General features: G+C 31.2%; 3 protein-coding genes across 6 annotated transcripts; 1 reads left to right on the forward strand and 2 right to left on the reverse strand.

Moving 5' to 3' along the window:
* The first annotated feature begins 1,211 nt into the window (after nucleotides 1–1,211).
* On the forward strand, nucleotides 1,212–6,208 carry LOC113873886 (eukaryotic translation initiation factor 3 subunit E). 2 transcript variants are annotated; one of them, XM_027512245.1, is made up of 9 exons: nucleotides 1,212–1,417; nucleotides 1,921–2,333; nucleotides 3,209–3,436; nucleotides 3,539–3,660; nucleotides 3,876–4,095; nucleotides 4,239–4,381; nucleotides 4,759–4,896; nucleotides 5,057–5,164; nucleotides 6,166–6,208. In XM_027512245.1, the coding sequence occupies exons 2-8, from the start codon at nucleotides 1,971–1,973 to the stop codon at nucleotides 5,154–5,156; spliced, it is 1,314 nt and encodes a 437-aa protein (XP_027368046.1). In that variant the 5' UTR covers nucleotides 1,212–1,417; nucleotides 1,921–1,970; the 3' UTR covers nucleotides 5,157–5,164; nucleotides 6,166–6,208. The 2 variants fall into 2 exon arrangements, with proteins under 2 accessions (XP_027368046.1, XP_027368045.1); XM_027512244.1 differs by lacking the exon at nucleotides 6,166–6,208 and having other exon boundaries at nucleotides 5,057–5,428.
* A 753-nt stretch (nucleotides 6,209–6,961) lies between these two features.
* LOC113871433 (protein IQ-DOMAIN 14) lies at nucleotides 6,962–9,937 on the reverse strand. Its single transcript, XM_027508530.1, has 6 exons — nucleotides 9,926–9,937; nucleotides 9,420–9,548; nucleotides 9,038–9,322; nucleotides 8,087–8,317; nucleotides 7,690–7,821; nucleotides 6,962–7,426 (listed from the first exon to the last, which is right to left on the reverse strand). Exons 2-6 carry the CDS (start codon nucleotides 9,483–9,485, stop codon nucleotides 6,962–6,964), a joined length of 1,179 nt encoding a protein of 392 aa, XP_027364331.1. The 5' UTR covers nucleotides 9,486–9,548; nucleotides 9,926–9,937.
* Nucleotides 9,938–14,724: 4,787 nt separating this feature from the next.
* On the reverse strand, nucleotides 14,725–20,893 carry LOC113872956 (probable inactive purple acid phosphatase 16). Of its 3 annotated transcripts, none has more exons than XM_027510865.1 (5): nucleotides 20,519–20,893; nucleotides 18,275–18,487; nucleotides 17,146–17,419; nucleotides 16,760–16,934; nucleotides 14,725–15,034 (listed from the first exon to the last, which is right to left on the reverse strand). In XM_027510865.1, the coding sequence occupies exons 1-5, from the start codon at nucleotides 20,799–20,801 to the stop codon at nucleotides 14,825–14,827; spliced, it is 1,155 nt and encodes a 384-aa protein (XP_027366666.1). In that variant the 5' UTR covers nucleotides 20,802–20,893; the 3' UTR covers nucleotides 14,725–14,824. The 3 variants fall into 3 exon arrangements, 2 of the variants coding, with proteins under 2 accessions (XP_027366666.1, XP_027366665.1); XM_027510864.1 differs by having other exon boundaries at nucleotides 14,728–15,034; nucleotides 18,263–18,487; XR_003505925.1 differs by having other exon boundaries at nucleotides 14,922–15,034; nucleotides 16,642–16,934; nucleotides 18,263–18,487.
* Nucleotides 20,894–21,270: the final 377 nt, after the last annotated feature.

The following is a 21,270-nucleotide window of genomic DNA, read 5'->3' on the forward strand; positions in this document are numbered from 1 at the left end:
ATAAAAAATAATAACAAATAAATTATAGACTTGTTTAGAAAAATAAACAAGATACTAAATAAAAAATTTACAAAATTTTAAGGGACTAAACTTATATCTAGTGAAGTTTCACATATTAAAAATAATATTTTTTTTCTTTTTATAAAAAATCATTTTCAAATATTCTATAAAAACTGATATACAATAAATCATAAAAATTTAAAATTAATACTGTATCTATTCATTTAAAGGTAAGATAAAATATAAAAATATAAAATTAAAAAAAGTTACTGTCAATTCTTAAAAATAACTTTAAGTAATTAATTATAGTAAAATTTTATCAAAATAAAAGTAATTATTTATACTTTTATAACTTTAATATAATGCATGTATTAATTTTTAATAATATTTTTTATATTTAAATGTTTAAATTCGACCTAAGAAATTGAGATGAGCACGTTTCTATAAAATAAAATAATTTTTGTTATTAGTCAATAATAAAGTATGTCTTAAATATAAGATTAACAAAACTTAACTATAAGAACTTAAATCAATAATTTTTTTATTTTATATATTTATCTCATATTATACATTCAAATGAATAACGTATTAATATTAATAAATTTGTTATAATTTTTATTCTGTATTAATTTTTATAAAATATTTTAAACTATTTTTTAAGTTATCATCTTTAAAATATATAAAACTATACTGAATATAAATTTGTTTAAATATATAATTTTTAATTTTAAAAATTTTATGATTTTAAAAATTTTATAAATTTTAAAGATAAAATATTTATTTATAAATTAATTTCTATAATTAACATTTATGTTTCAATTCTTGATTTTTTCTATTATTTTTAAAATTATAAAGGTATAATATTTATTTATAAATTAATTTCTATAATTAACATTTATTTTTTAGTTCTTGATTTTTTTACCTTTTGTTCTTTTTTATCCAACATTATTAACGTATTTTTAAAGTTAATAAAAACAATACTTAGAGCATATTTAATTTTTGTTTTAAAAATTATTTTCTATTTTAAAAATAAATTTTTATATAAATTTTATTTTTTAAAACGAAAAAATTATTTTTAAAATAAAAATCAAACATAAAATTAAATTGCAACTTTTTTTTCTTTATGCGGACATTAAATTGAAAAAGCGCCTGGGAACTGAATTTATGAATTGAATCTTAACAAAACTTTGTTTTTTTTATCTAAAGTTGAAAAAGATCCCAATTGGAGCCCTAACTCTGCGAGTGTGCATAGCAGCCCAAGCGTTTTGGTGTGTGTGCGTTACGTATCGTGGGCATCTCTGCTCTGTGCATTTTCCTGTGTGTGGGTATAGCAATTGCTCTGTGTAATTTCTTCTGCTTCGTCTTCATCGATTATTCATTCAGAGCAGTGAGCAGCTAGCAACGTTCCAGCATCTTCGTGAGTAGCATTACCTGCGTCTGTTTCTGCTTCCTTTTATATATTGCCAAAAGTACAAGAGTCTGACTGAGCTCTTTGTATATTACATATTATACATACACTAACATTTATTTTATCTATTATTCTAAGCTGTTTGTTTGTTAATTGCTACCTGTAGCTGAAACCTTCTCTGTAATTATACTAGGCACATCATTCATTATTAATTGTTTCGGTGATGGCGCATAATCAGAGATTCATAGTTCTAGATCCTTTTCTATATTACGAGTTTCTTTTGTTGTGTGTTCAAGTTCCTTTTGCACTGCAGCAATGTAATCTTTAACTCGTGAACCTATATGAACATGGACTGTCTTTTTTTGTAATTTTTTATGAATAAACTTTCGGGTAACACATGGAGTTATGTTTGAAAAATGTATTATTTCAATTCATAAAAGATGTGAGATTAGATAACCTAAATGATTTAATAATAGATAACCAATTATTTGATATAATCTTTGTCTTTCTAGGTAAAAGTATTTATAATCTTACACTGCGAAGTGCAGCGTGGGCTGTGGCAATGGCTGAGTATGATTTAACCCCAAGGATGGCGCCAAATCTGGATAGGCACTTGGTGTTCCCTCTTCTGGAGTTCCTGCAGGAGCGCCAGCTGTACAACGATGATGACATTCTGAAGGCGAAGATTGACCTTCTCAATAACACTAACATGGTTGATTATGCTATGGACATTCACAAGAGCCTCTACCACACTGAGGATGTCCCTCAAGACATGATTGAACGCCGTGCTGAAGTTGTTGCCAGACTCAAGTCACTTGAGGAGGGTGCTGCCCCCCTTGTTGCATTCCTCCAGAATGCTGCTGCTGTCCAGGAATTGAGGGCTGATAAGCAGTATAATCTACAGATGCTCAACGACAGATACCAGGTTTTTCACTGTTTTTCAAAAATAAACTATAGCTTCCTTTAATTGATGCAGTGTGGCAGAAATAACCAAAATCCTTATCCTGCTAGGTAGGTTTAGGGTAATACAGAGTTTGCATAAATTTGCTTATTTATTTTTCTGTTTAGGTGTTGGTAGGTTAGGAATGGAATCTTGAGTTTAATGTGGAGCTGGGTATTGGGAAATAATGTTTATGGTCAATTATCACAGGAAAGTTTTATTTCCACCTATGAAGTTGGGAAAGTTGTTTCCACTTATTCACAAGTTAAAATTCCCATGACCTGGAAATATTTATATTTTCTTTGTATGAAACACAGGAATAGAAGTTTCCCATGTCACTTTCCTGGGACTGTTAAAACATTCCTAATACTAGATGCCGCCTAAGGGTCTGGTTGAGTTGAGAAAGCAGGAAATAAAATGAAAACAAGGTGTGATTAGTTGTGAAAACAGAGAAAGGAAATAGAAATCTTTTTCTCAAACCAAATATAGTTTGTTCTTCGGCAGTTATTGGTCAGTTGTGAGAGCTAGGAGTGGGAGATACTAATTGCTTAAAAGGTTCAAGGTGCTGTTATTATGCTAGTAAGCTTAGGAAAATGTCTCTTGCTAATAAGGATCTAAAACTATTGACTTGGATCTTGGGGCAATTAGACTGCACTTTGTTCTTAAAAAAATCCCACTTTTAAGTTAGATAGTATCCTAGTAATCCTATTACATCTTTATTTCTTCATTTTTATTGCAAGCTTTTTTTCTGTCTATTTGGTTGTTGTTTGCTGCTGTATTTTAGAGGTTTTAAAAGTTTAAATTGTATTTGAGATTTTTAGTTCTTACTGACTACTTAAATGATGATTCTGCTGTGACAGATTGGTCCTGCACAAATCGAGGCCTTGTACCAATATGCCAAATTTCAGTTTGAGTGTGGAAACTACTCTGGTGCTGCTGACTATCTTTATCAGTACAGAACCTTATGCACAAATAGTGAAAGGAGTTTAAGTGCATTGTGGGGAAAGCTGGCAGCTGAAATATTGATGCAGAACTGGGACATTGCTCTTGAAGAGCTCAATCGTTTGAAGGAAAGCATCGACTCAAAGGTTGTTCTTGTCTGTCAGTTGATCTTTGGAGTAGCTGCATGTACTTGTTTGTTATGCTTATTATATTAATAGACTAACTACTAGCAGTGAACTCTGTTGCAGAATTTTGCATCTCCTTTGAATCAGGTGCAAAGCCGAATATGGTTGATGCACTGGAGTCTGTTCATCTTTTTCAATCATGACAATGGGAGAACACAGATAATTGATCTGTTTAATCAAGACAAGTAAGACTTGTTGACTTGTCTCTACTTTCCTTGGTCACCTTGGCTTACCTGTAGTGGGATCATATTTTGTATATCTTATCTTTCTTGTTAATTGTCATCATTCATCCAACATCAAACTGGTCAATAACTTCCTTACTCTGAGATAACTTTTTTCTTGCATATTCTGAGCTTCGTATTTGTGATATTGCTTCATCTAAGACGTGTATAAATTTTAGGTATCTAAATGCAATCCAAACCAGTGCTCCACACCTTTTAAGATACTTGGCCACAGCATTCATTGTTAACAAGCGCAGGAGACCTCAATTCAAAGATTTTATAAAAGTTATTCAACAAGAGCAGCATTCATATAAGGACCCCATCACCGAGTTTTTGGCTTGTGTTTATGTCAACTATGACTTTGATGGAGCACAAAAGAAGATGAGAGAATGCGAAGAAGTAAGTGTGCTTTTTTCTGTTGAGGAGTGAACTAATATAGTTTATTCAGTTTTTCCTTTTTCTCATAACATTTTTGTCCATGTTAGTTACGAACTACCCCTTCATGTGTTGATTACTTTACTTACCAATTTGCAATAATACAGGTCATTCTCAATGATCCTTTCCTTGGCAAACGGGTTGAAGAAAGCAACTTTTCAGCTGTGCCATTGAGGGACGAGTTCCTTGAAAACGCTAGGCTATTTATCTTTGAGACATACTGTAGAATACACCAGCGCATTGACATGAGGTATGCACCTTCTTTCTAATACAAGATGTGGTAGCTCCACCAATTTTTTTGATATGCCACAATTTAACACCCTAAAAAAACATATTGTAGCCTCTGTGCCATTGATCTGGATCAGTCTGTCAAAACCAAAGGCACACAATAAGAGTTGTTTTTTTATTTTTATTTTGTGGCCTTGAAAGGTTTTGCAGATACTCTTCTCTTTATTTCCCATTTTTACGGGGTTTTTGTTATGTAATGCTATATTTTCTGTTTGTATTTGTTCCTTTTGTTGATTCCCTGTGATCTACCTTTCATACAACCCAACTAAATGATATACCGAGGATTTAGTGGTAATTGAATCTTCTAAGATGGAATTGTTCAATTCTGATATTTTTCAGAGTTCTTGCTGAGAAGTTAAATTTGAATTATGACGAGGCTGAGAGATGGATTGTTAATCTCATCCGTAGCTCGAAGCTTGATGCCAAGATTGATTCTCAAACAGGAACAGTTATCATGGAACCTAATCATCCAAATGTGTAAGTTTAACATAGATTACTAACTTGATAGATTAGGGCTTTGTACTTCCTATTGAATTGTAACATTCTGCCTTAGCTAGTTTGACCGCCTTTTTCCTTCATGTTATGTGTCATCCTTCCTTTTTCAAGACCCTTAATCTTTGATTTGCTACATCCACAGGCATGAGCAGCTGATAGACCATACCAAGGCCCTTAATGGGCGTACTTACAAGTTGGTCAGTCAACTTCTGGAACATGCACAAGCTCAGGCAGCTCGATAACCGTCTAGATAAATCGATGAGAGTATTTTATTTTTATCTTTTCGGATGCATCATTTGATTTTGGTTTTCTGGGATTTAGAAATCACATTCAGATTTACGGGCTGTATACCTCTTGGAATAGGTTCTTTTGATGTTAAGTGTTTGATCCAGACAAGTAGTATTGATAACCATTTTCCTTAATATGTTTGCCACAAACTTTATCATTGGGCATTGCAGCTCTTGGCATATTTGACCTTCATCTTCTATTTAGAAATTATCTTGTTTTTTCCTTTTCCATCTGTCTTTCTTTTTCAACTACTACTAGTATTCAACGTTGGCTATGCAAAAAAGTGAAATTCTGAACTTTTTTGTCGCACTTCTACGGAGTATGTTTTCTGGAATTTTCAAATAATCGTTGCGGCTACATCTTGAATGTCTGACTAACCCACAAAATCAATTACTTGTTCTAATGTAAAATATATAATTGATATTCATTTGAATTTATATTTTAATAATATTTAACGTTCAAAATTAATTATATCAACTTTAAATGGATTATGTTGGGTGCTAAATGTATATATTGGTTGGCTAATGTCTGGAGCAATTCACGCGGCGATGTAGCATAAGCATTGTATGCGGTGTGTTCCAATTGTATTTTGAAATACGGAGGTGGAGAAACGACAGCACGTAGTCTATAATGGGTTCAACTGAGCTTACATTTGGTTCAACTGAAATGATTGGTACTGGCAAAAATTTAGTGCGATTATGTGAAACTGGTTTGTGGTGTTGGGGAGAACTCTTGATACCGAGAATAATATGAGAAAGCATAGTTAATTATAAATAATTAACGCCAAGTGATTTATTTCGTTGAACATAATGTTGCTAGAATCGGAACTTTTCTACTGTAACCGACAATTTTAATTACACAGGTAGTGCTTATAATAATTGATTTAGGTAATTCAATATTTTAAAAATTGGACAATCATTGAATCAGATGGGGGTATTGATATACTGTCTAATGGTTTACCAATGGTTAAATTCATCTGTCTGTTTGTGGCAGAGGAGCCCTCCCCTTTTGCTGTGGACGCAGGTTCAAAATCCAAATTGAAACTTGCACCATTTCATAGCACTCAAGGAAGCTGATTTGCTTACAATTTTAAGAATTTCTTATTATTTATGCTATATATATATAGTCCAAAAGGGGGGAAGCATTCACTCATGGCCAATTAAGTAACAACCAAAAACGAAATGTTAGAAGGTCATGACTCTATCTCTCCCTATATGCCTTCCATAAGTTTTCCTTTTTATGGTCAATAAGCCTAAACTCATTTCAATCTTATTGGTTTGCTTAAATCCTTAGTTCATTGATTCAAATACGAATCCGCATAGTCAGGAATTGCAATGTGAAAGTGACCGCAAATGTGTAGTAGTTGTGGAGATGCTTCCTTGATAGTGTAGTCAAATTCTATTGATTAGCTTTCAGATTTTCAAAATAAATTATTGTAGTGCATGAATAGTTTAATTTAATTACAACCCGTAATTATTTGAGCAGATCATCACCTGAAATTTTCTGTGACAGAAAACTCAGATAAATAAATAAGGAATACTACAGGAAAAGATAGAATAAAAGATGTATGTACTTTGGATATGTATTATGTACCAAATAATCACGTTTCTCATCTCCAAAACCAGGAAGAAAAATTTCTTCAGAGAAAACATAATGGTTAGACAAAAAGCACTTCACGTATGCATGTGAGTATTTGCAAAATGGGAAGGGCCAAACATCCTACTGATTAATTCACGCAATGAACCAAATTTTACATCCTCTAATGATAATAAAGGCTATTTGCACTTTGGCATCTTTCATTGGTGCTAGTAGTAGCACCATAATAAGAGCACAAGGAAATGCTCTCCTTGTGAGGCTCATTTTGATTATCCATAAATGCTGTTCTTTGCCTTGGTGTGCTCATAGATCTCACCTTTGCTTTGCTGGATTCAGTTACAGCCATGAAAGTAGGAAAAACTGGAGAATTTGGCATCGAACTCTCATCACCAATTGAAGTTCTTTTCACTAGAGAAAATGATTTCCGCGGGATCGAAATTTGTGAACTCAATCCATCTTCTTGCAATTCTCTTTTCATTGTGATCAAGTTTGAAGGGAGTGTTTGTTTGTAAAGCACATCCCAATTGTATGTTTCTTTATGTAGCCACTCTCCAAGTGTACGGCAGCTCTCTCTTCCGAAGTCCTTATTGTGCAGAGATTCTTCCACCATTTGAGGATTTTTTCTCTCCTAGAAAAGATAAATACATGGCTATTATTAGATGCATGACATGATAATACTGTTCAAGAAAAATAAGAAAATAATACAAGGCAATTAAGGAAAAATAATACTATGTTAGTGGTTAGTTCCAATGTTTGAAAAGGGGTATTAATTTTTCAAACAATTTGACTTCTTTTTAATCTTTGATTTGTTTCTCTCTCTCTCTCTCTCTCTCTCTCAATTAATTTATGATTAAAAATGGTGAGTTATAATGTCAAATCAAATGAGAATACCCTTTGTGAAGAAGAGTACTGCTTCATGCGCTCTCTTTTGACAATGGCCTCTTGCTTTCTTAACCATATGGCTTCAATGTCCTCTCTCGAGAGCAAGCTACAATCCCAATTTCTTTGACTATGACATTCAGACTGCAACAAAATTCTTAATTGGATTAGACAAGGGAATTAGTTGTTCAAACTCAATTACTATGACAATAAATGCTTATGATATCAAAAGTCAAAACTACTGAACTAAACATATGGGACCAAGTCAAATAAATTGGGTGGACATCCTGAAGTTTGGCAAATGGAATGGGGAAATCACTGTTTCATAAATTTTTCACCCATGTTCTCATTCTTTTGGGTTGTGTTTTCCACACTTCCTCGTCTAATTACATAAATGTTACATGCTTACCCTTATTTCCTTCTCTTCTAACTTTTTCTTTTGCTTTGAAAAATTCTTGATCTGGTCATTTTTGTAGTTTCCATCCACGCCATTGCTGCTTCCTTCCTGAATTTCTACCTGATTTCTTGCACTGTAGTGAATATTTTTCAAAGAAACAGACACTTGACGCCTCACAGCTTGACCGCGAATTATGGCTTGCAATCTTATAACTCCTTTCAATGCTCTTAATGCTTTCCTAGCCTGTTTCATTCCCAGTTTAGAGATCAAGTTCAAATGAGTGTAGAAGTGTTTAAGTAATTAACACTTTTGAGTCCATTTGGATTAGTTTGCTTCGAGTGAATGAATTTCAGAATATAGAATTAAATTGATGGAAGGAAAAAAACTCAAACTCACCACACAATTTCTCAGTATAAAAACAAAAAGTAAACTAATATCAATTAAAAAGCATCATTACAATATCTTTTTATATGATTTAACTGGATTATTTATTGAGTATTTCAAAAGTTCTAAAACCAATGTTCACTAGACTTTGCTACAAAGTATACATAAGCAAAAGGTAGGAGTGACTTCACTCTTAATTACTGCGTATGCAGGTTATATTCATGTTGGATACCAATTCGCATGCAATACGTCTACATTCGTATCTTAGGCGTATCTGCTGATATTTAATTATTAGTAATAATTTTAATATTTTATAAAATTTATTGAAATATTTTCTTATTTTTAGGAATTTTTTTCTTTTAAAATTTTTATTTGACTAAGATTTGATCAAGGTTATCATAAAATATTCAATTTGCATACATAAATATAAGTCTATTTTAGTTAATATATATTGTCATATCAGTATCCTAATACATGGTATTTTGTCCATGTAAATCTCTTGCAAACTACAAACTGAAACATAGTAGCAATTGAGTGATTAATACAGAAGATGAAGAACAAGGTTTTGAGGAAGCTCACAAGATGTGCACGGTATGCGCTTTGGATCTTGATGGCAGCTAAGCTTCTATCTCCTTTGGAAAGAAATGAGTAAGAACGAGAAGCACCAGTGAGCTTGACAACCTCAGCAGCAGCATGTGCAGCAGCAACTGCAGCCTCAGCAGCAGCTGCTGTTGCAATAGCCACAGTCAAAGCATGCTTTCTCTGCTCAGCATTTGCTTCAACCAATGTCCTATTTGGAGCTGTAATTGTTGGATATTGTTTTTGTTTAATCCTTCCAAAACTCCACTCCCATTTCTTTGTCTTCTGAGATTACACAAAGGAAATGTTAACCAATATGAGTACTACTTTATTGTTGTGACATATAAAAAGCATGCTTCATGCATTCTTAAACACCTCTTACTTTGTCCTTTGACTCAGAAGTGAATAGCCTTTTCACCCATCCAAACCAGCTCTTTCTCTTTGCCATGAAGATTTATGTCATCATTCAAACCAAATTCTTCACACAACATCTCTCTTCCTCAAGCACATTCTACACTTGATCTTGAAGAAAGACTAGAGTTAAATTCAGAGAGTTTAATGCACATGATTTCATAATTCCTAATATATAATTAAGATGCTCCAATCATCTTCATTCTACTTTAATTGCTCACTTAGCTGTTCTGTTCATTTTCCAACATGAAAGAAACTTATACCAATAGGACCGACAAAAACTTTTATTTTCAGTAACTACATTTATTTGCTCTATAGGACTGAAATTTTACATGAACAGTAGATATGTTTTAAATTAAAATAAATAAACAAAAAGTAAACAAACACCACACATACACACACACAAAGGGTACCCCAAGAATATGTTTCTAGCTTGGTCATACATCAGTACTAAAAGTTCCACTTCAAGAAACTAACCTTTTCATAAAGCATGTGACACCCAGTGATTTATGTTGCATGGAGATGAAGAAACAAAATGATGAAGTTATCCAAAGCAGAGAGAACAGTGATTGTAAGCAGATGAAATCCCACTGACATCCATACACCCTTTTGATGTTGCAAACTTTTAACAATGTTGATGATTTCCCAAGTGGGATACCTTGTCCTTTGGGTGTGTCATCAAAATTTGTTGCTTTATATTGACACTAGGCATAATGTATAATATATGGTCATAAAGTGATAGGGGTCTACATTGGGAAAGCCATAACTATGACTCTTGTAATGATGTGGCCAATGGAGTTAGTCTCCTAAGATGACTTATGGTTACTCAAAAGGCAAACTCCATTCAAAATAATGGGGTCTCTCTTGTCCCTCTTCTCTTCAACTGTCAATTTTATCAACTGCTATGGTCCATTTCAAATGTTTTGTTTTTTTGTCAAACTTACTAAAATCACCATTTGATTTTCTACCTTCCTTTCCCTCCGGAAGGGGCAGGGGAACTGGCTCTGTCAGTTACAACTGAAAATGAAATGGGACAATTTGAATTGTTAAATAAATAATAAAGTATTATTTATAATGTTACTTTATCACAAAGCATCTCTATAAAGTAATGGACAATTGGGAAACTTATAACATGCTATACCCTTTAAGTTGGCCAGTCTTTCATTAATATAAACCTGTTTTTTATTTTAAAAGTAGATGCTAACAATTATCCTTAGAAAAAAAATAAACAATCATAAATTTTGTAAAAGGTGTTATTAATACTCTCATTGTGACTTTTAATACACTGTAATGTAAATAAAAAATATTTGTGCCTTATTTTTTTAACTAATATCTTTAAGGCTATAATTCATTAGACTAAAATTATTTAATAATTTTTATTGTATCTTGTAAATTAAGAAGACATTATCACACGTGATACCATTATTACAATTAATTTTAAATGAATATATGATGGGATTAGTGATTTATTTTGAAAAAATAAACATTTTTAAGATATTAAAAAATCACAACTATCAATTTTAAAAAAATATACAATAGTCTCTTGAGTTTACAAGTACTAAATTATGTAATTTGTAGAATATTTAAGTAATTGAAAGCAGATTGTGACCTAATATTTGAATTCAACAATAACTCATCATGATTGTTATCTATGCAGGCAGGGAAAGACAAAAAATAATCTGGTAAAAAATAAACATTTGAAGAGTTTTATTTCTTAACTTTATCCATTTTGACTCAAATTACTTAAGGTTTAAAGTAGTTATAAATATAAGGTGCTTTGAAAAAAAAAATAAAGCTCAAATTTATAAAGATTTGAATTAGTATTAATTGAACTAAAAATGGATAATCCTCACCCTCAAACATTTTTTAATGAAAAGGATTTTTTTTGTTACATAAAGAAAATTATGGTGGTCACAACACAACCAAATCAAGCATGAAAACATAGATACTTTCGTAGAGATATGGCAACATTGAAAAAAAGGATGTTTTCTGCCCCCTCTTTTCTTCAGTTAAACAAATGTTTCTTTTAATTTGTGGTCTTAGGGCAAATGGGAGTTTCCGTTATTAAATATAAAAACATGGCATCTGTGTTTTATAAAGTGTCATCTTTATCGTTTTTTGTAATTATTTAATTGTAATTTAAAATTCTCACTCTATTCGTAAATATTAAATTCATTTTTTGGTAACTCAAACATTAAAATTTCTGCGTACAATATTATCACTTGATTAAATTTTTAAGATGATAAGTCACGCATTTTAGTTTTAATTTTTAATATTTTAAAACGTTTGTTAGTCCTGAGTTTATAAAAGATAATTTATTTTTATTTTATACTAAAAAAGTTTGAATAAATATCATTTTATAGAGTACGAACTAATAATCATTTTTAAAAATTTTGACTAAATTAGGGTAATACTTGTGCAATCTCAAAGAATAACTTGAAGGTTTACTCGTTATGGATTCATTTAATTCAGATGATGCATAATGAGGTAGCTCTGACAGTCAGAATTGTGTGTGGAGTGTACTATTTGGAGTTTCTTTGTAAGCTTTCTATTTTCAATCATAGGCTTTGATATCATAACTCATGCTTTCGGCTGAGGGGGCATTATCCATTTGCATTAAGTTGTGAAAAGGGTTAAAATTTACTTTCAAGTGAAATTTTTAGAAATAATAATGGCACGTGACAGTGTCCTATCAAAATCAAAGACAATGACGAATTCACCTATTCATGCAATGCTAGCCATAGAGTTGGCACATCAATTATCGTCATATCCGAACCACCATGGAATGCATCGATTTAACATAGAAACAGTGAATTTGGTTATGGCTATACTTCATGTTTTGACTTTTCAAAATATTTTAAGACATTTTTTTCATTCATTTTGTTAATTGCTGTTATTATATACTATAATATTAATATTATTTAAAAAATATCTATAAATAAATTATTACGTTAGTGGCTTGCATGTAATAAATTAAGAAAAGAAATTTAGTAATTAATATATTTAAAAATAAGTTTTATTTTTTTTATAATTAGGACTAACAAATTTTGACAGTTGTTTTTGAAAATAGGATAGAGGGTAGTATTTAACTGTAGAAAGATTTTATAAAGAAAATGTTGATTATATTGGTAAAATAAAAGCATAGTAACAATTTTATTTGTTAATAAAAATTTACTGTTATTAAATTTTAAACTCAACTTTAAGTATCGAGATTAATAAAATTGTGTTTTTATATATAAATTTGGTCCCAATCTTCTCTATGGTACTTGATGTGAGCACGTTTTTGACTTCAGTATTGGAAATTTAAAAGCCTAACCAGAGTGGTCCATGAGCATGGGGTGCTAATAAGGAGACTTTAGAGCTGTTTGGTACCCTCAAATAAAAGTCATGAATGCAAAAAATTCTAATGAAAACCTTTTTCTTTTCAACGAGTTGTCTAACAAAATGAGAAAAAGTGACTTTGGTGTTGTTTCAATGTCCCAACAAGGTAATCATCATAAGAAAAGTCTTGCATCCTTTGCTTTATCTGTGTTACCTGCTGAGTTGTGCGTTTCTTTGTACTGGGACATAGCAAACATGTCAATTGAACCATAATTTTTTTTAAAAGCAATCCCTCATTAATGCAATGGCTTCATTCATAGTTAAAGTTCATGAATTATGTCATTCCATAATAACAATAATATCTAATAACTTATGCAACTTATTTTAGAGTATTATTATATAGTAAAGTTCATTGAACTCTCTAAATTATATTCTCAGCTAACTAAAGATCATTTGGCCATCATGCATTTTATACTGGTCTTAGTTTAATAAAACACTTCTTTTTGCATTATTCTCTTAGGCCTGATATCAGTATAGATCATGGTAAGGAACTTTGCTTCAGCTCTCATAATGAGAGTATGCATAAAATAGATCAAAGTGTAGGGGTCAACCAATCATAATCTTCAGTCAAAAGAAAAATGACAACTTAAGTATGTTGAATAATACTATTAAAATCGATAGCCATACGTTCTAGCAACTTCCCTAGCTCTTAGGAGTCACACGTTGTTATAAATCCAGCCTAGTTTTGATAAAGAACAATTGTAAAACAAGAAGTGAAATTCAAAAAGAACAAAGAAAAGGAATAATATTGGAGAATATATCATAATATTTTTGTTATACTTACAATATATTTGATAATTTTGATGAATGAGTTTTAAATTTTGTTTCTTAACTATTCCTTGTTGAAATAGAGTTCATAGTCTAATTTTATTATTGTGTTTAAATGAACATTTACAGAATTAATTTTGATTATAAAATTGATTTTAGTAAAAACTGAGCTGGAAAAATGAGATTGTTGAGAAACTTTTATCTCACAAACAAGTTTGGAAGGAAATTTAAAATTCTCAATTTAATGCAAAAGCTAAGGAGAATACCACATTTATAAATATTTTCTTATTAGAAGATGAAATGAAGAAATTTTCCTTGCTGAAATAGAATAAAATTTTCAAAATAAAATAAAAATAAAAATAGTCGAACTATAAGGAAAATCTCAATTTGAAAGTTCTGAGTATTTATATATAAAAAATTTGATGTTTTTTTTATAAATAAATTTCAATTCTATTGTCAGTGAAATTAAAAATTAGTATTCATTTTTTAAAAACTTGCAAGATTTGGACTCACCTTAAATTAACATTATGCATATAAATAAAATTTTAGTATTATTAATGAAATACATAAAAATTAAATTCAATAAATATTATTTAAATACAATTTTTATTAAGAATTGTATGAATGAATTTATAGTTAGAACTAAAATTAAATGATTGTTTCCTGGACTTTCTAAAATTAATTTTGGAGGCAGAACCAGGAACAGAAATTCATTAGGTAACAGCTAAATCCAAATTACAGTGATGCTAGATATCGTTTGGGACATGTCCAAACCATAATGAATTATTAAAAGAAAAGGCTAAAGAACTAATGCATCAGCTGGTTCATTTAATTTTTGGGACGCAAGTGAGATTCTAAGCTCAGGAATAGAATTCCCCAAATGAATGCAATAATTGACAATGAGCATATCTTGAGCACCTTTATTACATACGCTACACTTTATAATTACAGAGAATAAATTTAGAAAATTAAGAGGGTTTGATTATAGAAAAAGTTTTATTTTTATTTCATTTTCTATTTTTAAAAATTTATATAAAAATAGAAAAAATAATTAAAGAATTATTTTCACTATTTCTTATGCAAATTTTCAAAAATATAAAATAAAATAAAATAAAAATAATGTGACATTTTCATAATTAAATTTTTTTTTCTGAAACTAAACAATCATGTAACAACTATACTTTCCGTATGTATTTTCTCTTGTTTAGGCTTTAGAGGAAATTATTTTCAACTCAAGACAACATCACTGTGCACTTGGCCATCCTCCATCCTTATCCAAGATCGAAGAGAAAAGGGTTTCTGAGTGATCTCTAAAATCCGTGCTCCTCTAGGCCAATCTCCATAGCCACCATAGCCAGTGTGTCTAGCATAGCATAACCATAGTTTCTTGTATGGGCAGCACCAATCCAATCCATGATTGTGTCCAACAAATATTGCCTGTGGTGTGAAAAGAAAAACAACTCAACATGGTCCCATTTGCATTTCCATCAAACAAAGTCCATTGTATCATTCAATATTCAATTTTTAGAAATCCCATTTGATGAACTTGAAGATGATTTTTCTGGGTACTCAGGTGATAAAAAATAAAAATCTCAACCCATAGAAAGGGGAGAAAAAACAAGAAAAACCAAACTTTTTGCTTTGACATTTTGTTGCTTTTACAACATGCATGCAATAAGTGAGAAATATGGGGGAGAAGATGGGATGAAAATTGAAACTTTTTCCTTCAAATTCCAAAGCGTAATCCTCTTTCTATATGTCGGTATGGCTCACCATATTGTATCTAAACCTCAACCGCAAGTCCTAATTACCCATGCATGTTAGATGCACCCACTCTTTCTGCTGCTAAGAATCAAATTCCCTAACAAATGAACACTTGGGAGACTAAACATATGAAAATTAAGAAATCAAGTGTAGTTTCTCGTATTTAATGGATGATCAAATGAAACAACAAATATTGTAATATATTCTTGACAAACCAACCAGGTAAAGCTAGCAATCTTATTGATGAATATTCACGTCCAAAATATAGTAAAATTAAAGTCATTTAACAGAAATACAATGCGTGACGTGTCTCCATAAAATTCAGCTGTTTCCATCTACAAACATAGTGAGAACTCAATTTCCATGGTGAGCTGAAAGTAGAAACTAAAATACAACTCCAAACCTAATATTTAATGCCTCAAAAAAGTACTCGTTTAATTGCTTTCTACTTTGTAGGGCCCTATATAATGAAGAAAAATACAGTCACCGTATGCCCAGTATTCTCATTATTTGAACGCTTGGAATATAGACATACTAATCAAACAACCAATAACCAAAAGTTACAATAAAAATCTTGAGGGAAATGCTAGTAAACGTTAAATGTTTCCACGAGTTTTATCCATTTGATGGACAAAACTTTTTACTGATCTATGCATATTTTTAATTAACTTATAAAAATATAAAGGTTACATGCATACATCTCTAGCTTTTATGTGCTCAAGCTCTCGCTACCACATTCCAACGCTTAATTGCCACAACCGCAGATTACGCAGAGACATGAAACTAGGCATTTTTTCACAACTAAAACTACTTTTACATTAAAAACCAAAGTAGCATTCATCTCTACTACTTTTAGTTATGCAATACACTTATGATGGGCACCTATGCATTCAGGTTAATTGCTAAATCTAACTTGTTTCCACCCTATCTCATCTTTAAAAATAAACCTGCCGCAGAGTAAAATCAATAATCAAACAAAAGGAACATAAAGCTTTATATTGTTTGACAATTGGCTATATCTATATCCATGGGTGGAAGGAATCCATTGATAATATCATTATAGACCACAGGTTAAATGTCTGGGTACAAACTCATCATGTCATCATTATTCCTAAATCTCTAACTACATTATAAGGGTCTAATCTAACCCACTAATAGAATACTATCATAAATTCTTTTGAAAATTTCTCATTCTTCTAATAATTTCCCAATAAACATATTTCTACCCCAAAAGATTTTTTGACACAGTATCCTTGCAACCATGGAAGTCAACAACTTACTCATCAACTAAACATATGTGGTGGTTCAAAACCTTACAATTGTGTCCTTGTGGATTTAATTTTTGCATTGCAGGTTCTCAAGTATTGGACAAATATAGCATGCTGGTTTTGACCTCACCTTAACAGAAGTTCTGTTGACAAGAAGATCCATAATACCCGTTTCAGCTTCTTGAGCAGCTACACTTTCCTTGTTGATTGAACCTACGCAAGGCATTTGTATGCCAGACTTCGGTTTGGGAGCCACCACCTTATAGGCCGTACTTGGAATATGCCAGAAAATAATCTCCGGAACCCTGTCATGCAATACGTTTGTTTGGATTATGCAGAAAGGAGGGGAGAAAAATAAGAATATACTATATTTTCCTTTGAAACATATTTTAGTTGCTTAATTTACAACACATAAGAAATCAACAAGGTTGTTTATATACCCATAATTCCTTGCTATATGGGATGCATTTAGATTTAAGGAAAAATAGCTTCTGATTTTATGCATTCTCATTCTACCTTGAGTCAGTGTTAATTTCTTGAGCTTTCTGCAGAAACCATTCCGCCTGGCCACTAGATATGACTTCTGGATAGGAACCACCGCCAGAATCAAGGAAGTAAAGGAAAGCAACTGGTGATTGTGGTTCATCCGGCGATGAAACCTCAAGGACATAATTTGATACACTTGGCCAAAGATTTCTAGGACCATAACTGGAAAATGACAAATTGTGCTTGATCTCGTTTTCCATCAAACCCAATCGTCCTGTTCCTTTGAAGCTACATTCTTCTTCTACTGAAATTTATCAAATATGCACTGAAGATATTTCAAACACTGTCTTATGAGAACAGTGAGAGAGATTTTGAAGCACCAATTATTCTAGAACTACAAATAGTGGACACTGAAGCGAAAAATATAGTCAGCAAAATTGCTAGATAAAAGTGCCATTTTAAAGGACAATAATACAACAATAAACGTGAAATAAAATATGTCTCTATTTTACAAAATAGGAACAGTAACTAATAGCAATTAAATGCTATTTATTTAACTGAATAAGTTTTCTAACTAATGAACAAAGGTTCGTGTGGTTTGCCGCATGCTTCTTCATGAATCTCTTCCAACTTTATTTCCCAAGTTAAACTACCTCTAATTGTCCAAGGACTAGGGAGTCATAGATAACTCTGTGTAGAGATTTCACAATTGACTAGAAATTAATCTCATTTTAGTTTGGTAATCCATATATCGCTAGCTACCTAGTCAGTAATATGTACATAGGCTTTGCTTCTCTCTCTCTCTCTCTCTTATTTGCAGGGACATTACAAAGGATATTAATCTTCCTTACGTCATCTATGCTTGCTGTTTGATGGAGATAAGAACACCCAAAAACAAGGGAAGTTGATATATAGTTGGTCCAAGAACAATGAAACATAATTATTAGTTTCAAACAAGCTATTCATATAAATATTCAAAGAAACCTTCACTATCCAGTAGATAACTGACAACCTGCTGCTAGGAATACATCAAAGATCTGGTATCTTCAATTCTCCGACTAAATTTTGTGCTCTACACCGAACGTATATGTAATCATAACAATTATAATATCTTCATCTATTACTATATTACTTGGTAGTTTAGTACCTGAATATGAACTTCCGGTTTGAGGGCAGTGAATTTGAGGAATTCCAGGTGAAGAGAACCACTGCAGTGGCCACTCGAATGCAGCATCATCATGGTTTCCAAATACACTAGTCCAAGGTATGCCCCTATTTCTTGCTGGAGAGGTTGCCAGATCCCAATACAAGCTTGCATTTGCAATCATTATATTGTTAGCCGTAATGACATCACCAAGATATATTACAAAATCTGTCATACAGTACCTCATTAGTATTTGGTATTCATGAAATTTAATGATCATGACGTTTTTGTATTACATAAGTATAAACATGAAGTACTGTATATAAAGAGTGAATCACATATAAAGTCATTGAAATTTGTTGAAATTTTTATATCTTGTGAACATTTCTCATTCATCCCTTCTGTTATTAAAAGGAAAATTATCTTGATGTATGCTTATAGTTTCTGATTTGTTATTTATGTAACTAACTCTGATCACATGCACTAATTTCTTATTGAAAATTGTTAGCAACACACTCTTAGTTATAGATTAAAATTTATTAAAAACAAAAAAAATTATGTAGATTTCACGCTTTTTCACTTCTAATTTAATTATTCTTTCTTATACTTTTGTAGTTTTCAATAAATTTTAGCCCATAACTAAATTTGTTAAAAAGATAGTGTTAGAAAGTTTCTTCCTAGTGTTTATCCTTTTCATTTTCTTGTGTGTCATATTGCTCCAACATTCAGACTGAATCCATCACCAGATTGTTTATTACCATAGGAACAAAATAAATTATTAGAACTAAAGTGAGTATAACTCAATCCAAAAGTTAGCTAAAGGTGAGGATTACCAAGTCTTATAAAGAGCACTTTGGTTTTATTCTATATCAATACAGGATATCTTAACTTCAACATAAATTATAAGCCTAAAGATCATTTAAGGGAAAAAAACAAATAATTCATTAAATAAACGTAAATTTAAATTGACTAATTCTTTTCTTTTCACACTACTATGGATACTCAAATTATGAGAAAAAAGAAGAAGAAAAGGATTCAATTGTCAACTACTTCTATTAGAAATAGGTATGATAACAGATTAGTGCAATAGCACATGATTTCATATAGCTATACGATTTTCTAAATCTAAATAAAACGAGTTTTTCATGAAGAAGATCTGCAGAGTTTCATAATACATTCATTAAAAAACCTTCATATAGTTTTTGGTCGTTCATCTTTCAACATAAACTGGCACTAGTGGAGACAATGTAAGCGCTTAAAATGGAAATTGAAAAGGAAAATGAACACTGACAACTAGCCCCGTGAAAGACTTCAACTTACCTTTATTATCGACCTCTCAACAATCTCAATAATGCAATTTAAGAGGATGATGGAAAAAGTACATGAATTCAAATCCTAAATTTTCGAATTGAGAGAGATATTGAAAGGGATAAAAATTTCTTGCTATTTCTTAGATTCATTGACTCAATTCATCTTTCATTTATTTTTTTTTAGCATTAGTCACGTAAAAAGTTTATTCAACGCTCATTTAGTTTAAATATAGAGACTAATATATTACAAGAATTGATTTACAAATTTGTTACATATAAAGATTAATTAATCGATAAGAGTCAATTATAGAGATAAAAATATTATTTTAAGATTTATTTAATTTACCCTCTTGTATGTGTTTTTATATTCCTCTCTATTTATTATTGAATAAACTTCACTTAAATTGCTGCCACTGCCAAGTAAGATAAGAGTCGTATAAAATTTATAGTATAATAAAAAATAAGGTAACCTACATTCTCATTCCTTAAAATTTAATAAATTTTTATCAGATATTTCTCTTTTTTTTTTTTCACTTTACATAATTTTTTCTTAATTTATGCAATAAAATAATATTGCATATTTTTGTATTTTATAAATCAGGAGAAATTTAAAAAAAGAGTAATATGAAATAAAATTTAATTAAATCTCAGTGCTGTAAGTTTACTTTGGTCCAGTTTTGACAAATTTTTAGAAGAGTATTTATAAGAAAAAAAAAATCAATATATTAAAAGTAATAAATTAATTTTAATTTATAAGAAAAAATTATTATTTTTTATACTATTACTGCTTCTGTTGAAGTTTACCTGACATTAAGACAGAAGTTTATCCTTAAAATAAGGGGGCTGCACTTTTCTCTATTAATATAATAACAGGCATTAGGATATAGTTAGGGCTTTGCTTAAGCATTACAGAAAGCTAATAACTAATTTAACGACGCTACGTACAAACCTGGGTTTTCATGGTGGAGCACCGTATTCATCACCTTAACAGAGTTTACATCTTGTAGGGGGCCCCAATCCGACCACGCGTTCTCTCCAAAATGCAGGTCCGCCAACAGCGCAATCTTGAACGGTGCACCTGCCCGCGTCGGAATCTGCCTCTCCGCCGCATCTCGCGCCAATCTGAATCGTATGGCAGATCGTCCAAGATGGGACGATGATCCGACGGTGGAGAACGCAGAGAGAAACAGTAGGGGTAATAACGTCTTCCACTGCCTTGTGTACATTTCCATTTGCGGGAGGACGAAAAACTCAACAAAACCACTGAGTTTGAGGAATTGATTAGAAAGAAAGAGGGTGAGCACTGATCACCATAGTGCATAGCACCCACTGCATTATTATGGTATCGTCGTGAGGAATTTTGTTGGTGCCAATGTTGAAGTGACGGAAACACCCTTGCTCGTTGATTGGTTTCGCCGTTCGTGAGTTGAATTCATTTACTTTCTTGTCAGCATCACCGTAGCAATTTTCTCCCTTCCCTAATTTTGTACTCCATTTGTTTATTTTTCTAAGAATCTCAGACTTAAGTTAAAATTAATAATTTAAATGTGGATTATTTAATGGTATTAAAAAAAAATAATGTTATGATATTTTTTAAAAATGAAAATTATTTTATTAATATGTATAGTTTAATTTAAAATATCTTATAAAAATACTTATGAGAGTAAGATAATTTGACGGTAATAACAATCATGTGAATTG

This window comes from Abrus precatorius, unplaced genomic scaffold, assembly GCF_003935025.1.
Source record: "Abrus precatorius isolate BTA unplaced genomic scaffold, Abrus_2018 Scaffold7, whole genome shotgun sequence".
NCBI classification, from domain to species: Eukaryota; Viridiplantae; Streptophyta; class Magnoliopsida; order Fabales; family Fabaceae; genus Abrus; species Abrus precatorius.

What these genes read in the sequence shown, in the direction of transcription:
- LOC113873886 (XM_027512245.1), top strand. Translation starts at nt 1,971, where the DNA reads ATGGCTGAGTATGATTTAACCCCAAGGATGGCGCCAAATCTGGATAGG. An exon ending in AGGAAAGCATCGACTCAAAG is followed by an intron (nt 3,437 to 3,538) that starts GTTGTTCTTGTC and finishes ACTCTGTTGCAG; the next exon opens with AATTTTGCATCTCCTTTGAA. An exon ending in GAACCTAATCATCCAAATGT is followed by an intron (nt 4,897 to 5,056) that starts GTAAGTTTAACA and finishes CTACATCCACAG; the next exon opens with GCATGAGCAGCTGATAGACC.
- LOC113871433 (XM_027508530.1), bottom strand. Translation starts at nt 9,485, where the DNA reads ATGGCAAAGAGAAAGAGCTGGTTTGGATGGGTGAAAAGGCTATTCACT. An exon ending in GCGCATACCGTGCACATCTT is followed by an intron (nt 8,318 to 9,037) that starts GTGAGCTTCCTC and finishes GGAATGAAACAG; the next exon opens with GCTAGGAAAGCATTAAGAGC. An exon ending in AGTACTCTTCTTCACAAAGG is followed by an intron (nt 7,427 to 7,689) that starts GTATTCTCATTT and finishes TATCTTTTCTAG; the next exon opens with GAGAGAAAAAATCCTCAAAT.
- LOC113872956 (XM_027510864.1), bottom strand. Translation starts at nt 20,801, where the DNA reads ATGGAAATGTACACAAGGCAGTGGAAGACGTTATTACCCCTACTGTTT. An exon ending in GCTCCACCATGAAAACCCAG is followed by an intron (nt 18,488 to 20,518) that starts GTTTGTACGTAG and finishes ACTGTATGACAG; the next exon opens with ATTTTGTAATATATCTTGGT. An exon ending in GAAATTAACACTGACTCAAG is followed by an intron (nt 16,935 to 17,145) that starts GTAGAATGAGAA and finishes ATTGCATGACAG; the next exon opens with GGTTCCGGAGATTATTTTCT.